Source organism: Cavia porcellus, unplaced genomic scaffold, assembly GCF_034190915.1.
Source record: "Cavia porcellus strain 051 isolate PalLab524CR breed Dunkin Hartley unplaced genomic scaffold, mCavPor4.1 scaffold_10, whole genome shotgun sequence".
Lineage (NCBI taxonomy): Eukaryota > Metazoa > Chordata > Mammalia > Rodentia > Caviidae > Cavia > Cavia porcellus.
This window is the reverse complement of record NW_026947493.1, coordinates 42,257,594-42,267,676: the sequence shown is the minus strand read 5'-3', so window position 1 is coordinate 42,267,676 and position 10,083 is coordinate 42,257,594. Positions and strand designations below refer to the sequence as shown.

Genomic DNA, 10,083 nt, shown 5'->3' with positions numbered 1-10,083 from the left:
CTGCACTCCCGACTGTGCCTGTGCTGCCTGGGCTGGCGCACCGTCCCCACCAGCCCTGAGCAGGACGCGCGCGGGTCCCGGTGACTGGCGCTGCGGCGGCCCGAGAGGAGGAGGCGTGAGCGCGACTCGGCGGCCCGGGGTCAGCGCGCGCCCGCCCTGCCCGGTTCTTGGCCCGGCGCCCCCGAGCCGCTGCCCCCTCCCAGCGCAGGGGCCGGCGGCCGCGGCAGGGCGGGCGCCGCGCGGAGGCAGGGCGGGCTTATTCAATGGAAGTATGTTACCAGCTGCCGGTGCTGCCCCTGGACAGGCCGGTACCCCAGCACGTCCTCAGCCGCCGAGGAGCCATCAGCTTCAGCTCCAGCTCCGCGCTTTTCGGCTGTCCCAACCCGCGGCAGCTCTCACAGGTAATCGCCTCTGCCGAAGCGCTGGGGCCCACACCGGGGGGCTCCTCGCTTTTGTTTCCAGTGCCCACCGGCTTCATCTCCCTACACCCCAGCTCTTGCCGCCTAACCTGACCCCAGCTTATCTATTGTTGGGGGATTCCTAGACTGGGGCTTCGAATTGAGAGCCTTTCTTTTTCATTGCTGCTGCTGTCCACCTTCAGTTCGACGGCCTTCTCAGACCTGTACCCCTGGGGACCTCGCAACCCCTCCCAGGCCATCATTGTGCCCAGCAGTTTAAGCCTCAGCATAATTTTGCCCTTTAAGGTTTTCTCGATGTCTCCTTTCGAAAGTTGGGCCCCTTCTTTAGCAGCAGCCCTGGAGCACACCTGTTCACCTCTGTTCCCCTCACCCCGCACACCTGTGCCAAGCTCACGCCCCTCCAGCTCTCGCGCGCACTCGGCGGTGCTCTTGTGCTGCGGTTCTCAATGAACAATAGGCCCAGATACCCTGTTGCCCTTTCTCCCCTATTCCTGCGTTTCTACAGATGGGCCTAAAGTGGTGTCAGAGGTACAAGTCTGCGAAGTTGATAGCTACAAATCGGCTTTGTTTTTAATTTGATGCGATTTTTGGAGAGGAAACCACTGAGGTGTACTCACAGGAATACATTTTGAATGGCTCAATACCAATTGCTCCTGAGAACTTAAATTTTTCCTATGGTGATACCTGTGTCCCAGCTTATTACTGGCTGGTTTTAATGGCAAGATTTAGAATGGAAGACAAAAATAATTTTGCTTTGTTTATGAACTGAGTGCCCTCACCGCTTTCTCTCAGAAATTATGTGGTCCTGGTCACTTGTTAATCAAATTGCTTATTTGATGAAATTTCTCTCTCCAGTTATGTTGTAGGTATCTTGAGCAAGGTCAGTATTTTTTTTTTCAAGTAGTGTGCACAACACCTTTTAGAGATTTTCTTTTATAATTGTCTAGTAAATATCACTTGTCATCCACCTGAGTTCCTTGTAGAAAGAGCAAGAGCCATACTAGTTGTTTTCTAAATTCTTTTTATTTGAAATCAGACTTCTTTCAGAGCACAAGATAGGATGCTTACAAAATCAGTGTAGGCTTGTAAAAATTACTAAAATGTTAAGTGGCATTTCAAGTAATATTACACTGTTACCTACTATGAAGGTTGGTTCTGCGATCTGCATTTTTAGTACTGCTAAAGTATTTCAGGTTACAGAATTAATGTTGAATAGGTATTAATACACAACTAAAAAAGGTTTTTAATAGTGGTAATTAAAGTTCTTTACTGATAGAAACTTTATTTCTAAATATTATTTTATTTCCTCAGATCAGCAGGCACATGATTATGCCTATTTCTAATTACGTCTAAATAATGGATTCACAGGTCATTTATAAATTATAAAATGCTTCAAAATTTTTCTGCTCCCTTAGGAGAAAATGAATGAGAAGGAAGATTCCAAGGGATTTAAAACAAGGCTGATGCCAAGATGTCTTAATTAGTCTACAGGGACCAAATTTAAGTTCTACTCTTTTTTTTGACTCATTTCCTAGACTTAGATGTAAATGAGTTATGAAAATTTAAAAGTATGATTGTGGCAAAAAAAAAGCAAATACTGTAGAATTACTCTATGTTTACTAACCCTTGAAATATAAAAATGGGGAAAAAAACCCAAAATATATAAGTACTTGTTATACTTTGAACAGAAATTTTCCTAAATTGACACTTTTTCTCTGCTCAACATTGCTCAGTGTTACAGTGATGTTAAACTTAACAGGATGCTGAAATGAGTATATTTACTATTATGAAGACTTTACATAGTGTTTAATAATAGGGCATATAGGCATTTAGCTCACTGGCATAAGCGCTTGCCTAGGTCTTGAGTTCGATCTTCAGTACCACCAAAAAAGAAAAAAGAAAAAAAAATAATAAAGCCTATTGTGGAGTTGTTTGGGGATGGGAATTTGTAATAGGAAAAGGAGTTTAAAAAAAGACTTATTCAGAGTACTATAAAATAAACATTTGCTTAAATCAGAAGCTTCCTTTACCCCTGAATAAAGTTAAGCATGAAAGTTATAGAAATTGTAAAGAGTTTGTAATTTATAAACAGCTTACAATTTTACTTGAGACTTAAACTTTTTAACAGCTTAAGTAAAATACTTCAGTTTTTCCAATTTTAAAATATATTCAAAAAAAACACATATTCAAAACTTTCTCTTTTTTGATTTTTTTTTTTTAAACAGGCTATCACTATGCAATTAAGGCTCTCCTTGTACTCACTATAGTTCACACTGACCTCAAACTCTCTGTGATCCTCCTTGTTCAGCCTCCCCAGGTGTTGGGATTACAGGTGTATGCCATCTGGCTAAAACTAGACTTTTCAGTTCTTTCTTTTTATCATGGTGGAGTGTAGCTTATACTAAGAATTTAATAAATATCTTGCATGATTGAACAGGAAATGAAATTATCTTTGACTGAACATCAGTTCTAAATAATGGTGTAAGGACATCATAGTAGAACAGAGATACATTTATCTAAAATTTGGTTTAGAACTGGTAATTGCAGGCCAACAGACCCGGGAAATAAGCAGAAAAGACTGAGCAACCAAAATAGATTGGGAGATCCTCTGAAGGCATGTGAAACTGAGACAAAATTTTCTAAGTAGCAAGAAATTTGAAGTGGAATGAGAGGCAGCTACCAGCTATTCACAGGGTAGAAATTGATAGCTGACACACCAAACCTGGGAATGGGAAGAAAAACCCTTCCAACTCGGCAACCTGGGGACTTTTAGGCACTTGGGTATTGGACAACACAATTATTAGTTATAGTGATGTTAATAGGTTCTGGTTTTACAAGTTGGAAGATTTGTACTTTTTGTTATTTTTATTTTTTAAGATTTCCGTGCCAGTTTAAATGTTGGTTAAGTGGACAAGCTTGAATTATCTGCAAAATTCTTTTATTGGAGCTGTAGCTTTTTTTTTTTTTTTTTTTTTTTTTTTTTCTTTTTCCTTTTTATTGGTACCAGGGATTGAACTCACAACTGCCTGCTTGCAAGGCAGGCGCTTATGCCGTTGAGCTAAATCCCCAGCCCGGGGAGCTGTAGCTTTTTTAAGGACGGCAAGTACAAGAACATTAACTTTTTATTTTAAACCAGGTTGTATACTACCTTTTCAAATAGTTGATGTTTCTTTTAATTATTTGAATATGAATAAAACCCGTTCCCTGCTGTATTTGGATATCTAGCTGACTTTAAACATTTATCTTTCAGTAGAAAGTTCTTACTCACCACAGATGCTTTCCTTAGATAGGGGCTCAGAAATGTGGAAGTTGGGTTAGTGTGTTGATACTAATGCCAAAGCACTGCTGGGGTCGAATGGGGTGAGGGATCAGTCAAGATTTTATATCTGCTGGAAACATCCAGTTTTAGAATTTTGTGGTTTAATTTTTAAAATATATCATAAAAATGTCATTGGACAAATTATTGGGATCTAACACATAGCGTGCTTTTAATACCATAATAAGCCAAATTTAGCATCTTGCCTTTTTTTTTCCAGTAATAAGAACTGAACCCAAGGCCTTCACATTGAACCACAGCCCCATCTTTTTTTATAGGCATGTGCTACCACACCTGTTTTCTCCTTTTTCTTGAGATACTATATTCTTAGGCATGATTCAGCACACCCCTAATCCCATCCCTCTGGGAGGCCAAGGCAAGAGCATTATAAGTTTAAACCCAGCCTAGTAAAATTGTCTCAAAAACAAGACGAGCTGGGGATGTCTCTGTGTGAAGGCCCAGGGTTTAAGCCCTAGTGCTGAAAAAAAAAAAGAAAAAGAAAGAAAAGAAAAGAAAAAAGAGGCACAAAAAAACTATTTTACTAATATTTACTCACAAAATACCTATGAGGCTGCTTGTAGTTAGTATTAAAAAGTAAAAAATTCATAGTTAAAAAAATTCCTTGTGACCCTGTCTCAGCCACATTTTCTTTTGTCTTCTTACCTTACTGAACATTAACAATTTCCAGTTATAATCTCTGTCCATTCTTTCTTTTTTTAACAGTGTTCATAGTATATCACACGTTTTCAAGGCCCTGTCTGTGCCAGAATAGTTTAGAGCCTCTTGGATCAAAGCTAGTTCCTCCTTCTAGATATCTGCAGGGTTGTGGTGGGAGAAAAGCGAAGGTTATATGTGGTGTGGTTATTGCGTTAGATTTATCAGGGTGTGCTGAGACCCCAAGGAAGGAACACCTAAATGGCTGGGATAAATCAGGGTAGCTTCATTTAGCTGTAGAGGCTTAGGCAAAGTATTACGTGTTAAACAGGTGTTTCTAGATAAATTGGTGAGTGTCGGGGGAAGAGGTCAGAGGGGTTCCATTTATTCAGATACACAACATGTAGACCAGCACTGTCCTGTAGAACTATTTGTAATGTTGAACATGTTGTCTTCACCATCCAGGATGATAGTAGTTAGCCATATGTAGGTATTGGTCACTTGAAATGTAGATTATATAACTGAGAGAATGAATTTTTAGTTGTTTTAATTAAGTAACTGCACATCACCAGTGGCTACTGCAATAGCAGAGCAGATGTATAGATCATTACTCTATAGGTCAGAAGGACAACAGTTTGATCTGGCATCAACATGTTCTCCAAATGTCAACCATTTATTTTCAAGTTTTTCTTGTACACAAAACTTCATTTAATAAATTCCATAATGCATTTTTGATAAAGTTTATAGAATCACTAGGTTCAGTCAAACGGTAAGAACATTTTTAGGCTTAATCAAAACACTATGCTTTGACTATGCTAGGGTAAATGATCATAACCCTTTAATATCCAATCATAGACATTTTGCTACTGTATTGGATGCACTGTGGTACCTGAGTTATGTAAATTATAGTGAACAAGAGGTTTATACTTTTTGCATTTCTTCTGTGAAATTTTATTTTCATTACTCATTCATATATATCCAACAAAAGTTTGTAAATATACTTTATTCCAAGTTGATGGTATAAGTATAGTAGCTTCTCAAAACCTACATTTGGGAGCTGATACAAGGGATAATGTAGGCCATTAGTGGTTCCCTTTGTAAGGGACCTGTGCCAAGGATTTTGTGGTTGATATCAAAAGTGTCTCTGGTTTATAGTTAATTTCTTTGGGATTTTTGAATTGCTGCTCCATGCCTCCACCTACTGGCAGAAATAGCTCTTCATTTCAGAAGATGATGGGTAAGGAGGGGGAGGAGATAATTGAAACAGGACAGAGTATGATAAAGAAAATAAAATTGTTAATTCGATAACTGAAATTCAGCAGAGCCAAAATAAGAGTTTTGAATAAACTGAACTCCAGCTTAGAACCATATAAAGTACTTGGCAAAGGGTGCTTACTAAAGACCCAGTAGTAGTCTTGCTTTAGTGATAAGTCATTTCTGGTTTTGGAGTAACTTCTGCATTGCAGGATACTTTAAATTTTGTTCTTAATCTTTATAAAAATTAAGATAGATGGTATGGCTCAGATTTCTACCAAGGGTTAAAATAAGTTTTGAGACAGTAACTTATCTTTCGCATCACAGGAGCCTTCGGAAAGTCCTATCATGTTTGATCTCCCTCACTTTTAATCTGGTCTGCCTCAGTGGTGGGTAGTATAGTTAAAATGGTAAATTCATATATTACGGATTTCATTGGCTGATGGGGTAAGAGAAACTGACTGAGGTGATCATTTGAAATGGCTACTTTCACTCTGGCCTTTTCAGATCATATCTGGAGCATTCTGTTCTAGATTCTGTTTTCTGGAAGATATAACTATATTAAGTCCTCCTCTGAAGATAGTGTCTAGATTGGTAAGGTGATTTGAAACTACTTTGAAGAGTGACTGAATAAATTATAGACACATTTATTTAACTTGAAGGGAAATAACTCAGATTTCAGGAGGGGAGTGGATGGAGATGGGGAGTTGACAGTGAAAGATGATAGAATATTGCTTTCTTCTGAGATGTAAAGCACCACTACACTAATGAGGAGATGTAGGGCAATACAGATGTTGGTTTCTCATGTGTTTTCAATTACTGCACCTTTTCCCGAAGTCACGTGAGCTCTAACTTAGAGAAGAGACAAATTTAAAGTTATTTGTGCAAAGTAGCACTAAATAAAAATGAGTTAAACTTGAGATCACTCTAAAACCTGTGCATTCTCTTCTATTTCCTGTTGTCACATGTGAAGAGTGTTGTCTTAGAACATAGAGTAAGGACCAGTAGCTATGTTTGGGGAATAGAAAAGGAATTTGTGTTTGACCACACTAGTAATTAAAAAAATGGATGCTAAAGGAAAGACTTCATAAAGTATTAAAGTGTATTAGATGTTTTAAGTGGTGTTTTTAATCCTTAACAAAAATTTTCTTAAGCTAGATGACATTACTCCTATTTTACCAAGCAGTATCCTGGGCTTCCAGACATCAATACACAGACTTTGAGGAAGGCTTGTCCTGTTGCGGTTTCCTCACCAGCCTTTTTTGCTTTCAAATTCATGGATTTTTAGGAAGTGAATGTAACAGGTTACATTTGTACAATGTTAGTATGATTGTAAATTGTAAATTTTGAAAATAATTTGATAATTGAATAAAAAAATCAGTACTTTGAAAATAAATACTTTTGCTTGATAAGTTTTGGAAATCTGTCCTCAGTAAATGGCTAGAAATGTTGGTAAAGATTAACCTTTCAGAATATTCAACCCATTATTATTTATAGTTCTGAAAAATTGGAAAACAAAAATAATTCACAAATCTTACGGAATTCAGTTTTATTTCTGTGTTTAACAACTTAGATGCTTTGATGAATTTCAAGAATTTATAGCAATGTAGTTTAAAAATAGCTAAAGAAATGTTAGCATTTTTTATTCTGTATTGTGTAACTACTAAAATGCTTTGAATAATTGGAACAGTATTGACTCACACAGGAGAAATGCTTCCAGTATTATTCAGTGAGGGAAAAGCCCCAGGGTATCTAATGATTATCCCAGTTTTGTTTTGTGTTGTTTTTTTGTTTTACAATAAGACACAATAACTTTTTCCTTGGGAAAATACCAACTGGCAGATGATACCACCAGTGCAGCGTGACACAGGTGTAGTGGGCGGTGCCTCCTAGAGATGCCATTCTTGTGAGGCTACAGCAGGGGCTTGGCTGAGGCCGCAGGGCTGGCAGAGGCAAGGCTGAGGACCATGAATGGATCCATATCACCAAGCTAGCCACTGATCAAGGTCCTAAAGAGCACATCTCTGAAGGAGAGCTTGCTCTTTTCCTTGCCTATCAAGGAATCTGAGATCGTTGACTTTTAAAGGATCTCTCTCAAGAATGAAATTTGGAAGATCATTCCAGTGCAGAAACTGACCAGTGAGTCACATTCAAGGCATTTATTGCCATTGAGGACCACATGGGTCGTGTCAGTCTCCAGTGCTTCAGGAAAGTAGCCACTGCCACCTAAAGGGCCATCATCATGACCATGCTGTACATTGTCCCTGCACAGAGAGGCTACTCCAGGAACAAGCTTGGCAGGTTCTTCCACATATCCCTTGTAGGATGGTAGGACACTGTGCCTCTCTGCTGGTTTGCCTTATTTCTGCCCCAGAGGCAGTGGTATTGTCTTAACCCATTTCAAAAAAGCTGCTGCAGATGGCTAGTGTCATAGATTGTGACACCTCTGCCAGGGGCTGCACTACCAACCACACTGGGTAACTACTAGGGCCACTTTTGATGCCATCCCAAGACCTACAGGTACCTGATGCTCAACTTCTGGAAGGAGATCATGTTTGCCAAGTCTCCCTACAAGAAATTCACTGACTATCTTGTAAAAACCCACACCAAGGTCTTTGTGGCTTCAGCATCAGGTTTTTATGCAAAAACAAACAAAGCAAAACAAAGAAGAAAATCTTACTATATGCATATGTACATACTATTGCATGCTTGCAGAAAAAAAAAACAAAAGCTAAATGTATTCTAATCTGTTAACTGAAGCTCTCTAGGTGGTGAAAATATAAATGATTTTTGACTTTTTATTTACAATTTTATGTAATGTCAGTATTTTCGTATTCACATAATTCTGGTTTTTAACCAAACTACTGTAGGACTAAAAAAGTCAAGCCAGTTGTATTTGGACTGAGATCTTTGGTAGATCCATAAGATTATATGGATCCTATGGCTGCTCCATAAGATTATAAATTCTCAGTGACAAAATGATAGCTTGGAAGATACTTGGATGAGGATAGTATCAAGAATTGACTGTTCCGGTTTCTTTCAACTTCACCATTCTTAAATCATTTGGGTAATTCATTTATATGCATGTGGGTATGTCTATATAGCTCTGATGATTGTGGTTTCACCCTTTGTGGGAGATGCTGGGAAGTAAAATGGTAGTTTTTGTTTTGAAGAAAGGCTATGTCTGGTTACTTTTCTCTTGATGCTAGGACAAAATACCTGACATCTAAAATGAAGGAAGGAAAGGTTTATTTAGCTTACAGTTCTTGAAGGTTTCAGTCCATACTCAGCTGGTTCCAAGGCAGGGTTGGATGGCTAAGGGGCATCTGTTCATGGCAGCCACAATCCACAAGAGAGAACAGGGTAAAAGATCTCTTTCCCTCCTTTGTATGCTGGCTTCCTGTCCCTGGGAGGTGCAACACTCAAACTGCCAGTCCTAGTGCTAGACAATGAACCAATTACAAATGCCAAACTCAAACACTTGTAATGAACCAATTACAAATGCCAAACTTTTCACCTTCGAAACCCACTCCCATGACCACATGAGGGGGGACATTTAAACACAAATCATAACAAGCTATAAATTAACAGCTAATAAAGAGGTGTTGAACAATGGAAGTGGCAAAAGGAAAAGAGATAGGATGTTAGGTCTTAGGAGTTTATTTCCTTCAGGAGGGTAGAAGAAAATGTCTTTTTTAGCTTGGGAGACCATGTAGATGATGAAACTAGACACTACATTTAGAGGGGAAGAGGAGAAAGGGTCTGTCTTCCACCTGCCTTTCCTTTTTTCTTTCCTTCTCTCTGTGTTTCTCTCTTCTTCCTTGGTGCAGAAGGAGCTGTATAAGAAGTTTACTGTGAGTATGTTGAGTTCTTATGTCAGGGAACAAGCAAGTGGAGAATACATTAAGTAGTGTCTTTAAGAGGAAGTTTAGGGCTAAGAGCAGATTCTGAAATTTATTACAAGGGTTTAAAAAACATTTTTTCTATATCCCTTCAAAAGAATTTAGGAAATAAAAGTCATACCTTCTCTCACTCTTTGAATTTTTCTTCTAACTTTGAATATTTGTAAGTGATGTGATTTCTGATGTATTGTTTAAATCTCAATTTTTAAATGTATGTTGTTAAAATTTAAGTATGGTTAACAATTCAACATCTTCCATTGTCTATTTCAAAAAAATGTATGAGCAAGCTCTTTTAAGTATTTCTTTTTCTCTTATTTTCATTTTAGCTTTTCTACATATTATTGCCCCAATGTATTCTTTTATATTTGAAAACATTTTTATCAGTCATGTTATATTTTTCAGCAACAATTTAAGTAAATTCATTAATGAATTCAGTAGGTAGGAATGAAAAGTGTTTTATTTTAGCACCCTGTTTTTTGGAATTCGATGGACACAATTATAATTTAGAAATACAAAATTTCATGTATTTTGGACTGAT

The 10,083-nt window shown here is 38.2% G+C and overlaps 1 protein-coding gene across 4 annotated transcripts in view; it reads left to right on the top strand.

The window, feature by feature from the left end:
• Positions 1 to 243: 243 nt before the first annotated feature.
• Pde7a (phosphodiesterase 7A) overlaps positions 244 to 10,083 on the top strand; it is a 141,214-nt gene continuing 131,374 nt past the window's right edge. For all 4 annotated transcript variants that reach the window (XR_010050154.1, XM_063257391.1, XM_063257388.1 and 1 more), the window contains exon 1: positions 244 to 401. Coding sequence is in view for 3 of the 4 variants with exons in the window: in XM_063257391.1 (XP_063113461.1) it covers positions 264 to 401 (138 nt within the window). In the remaining variant the exon portion in view is untranslated. The remainder of the gene's footprint in view (positions 402 to 10,083) is intronic.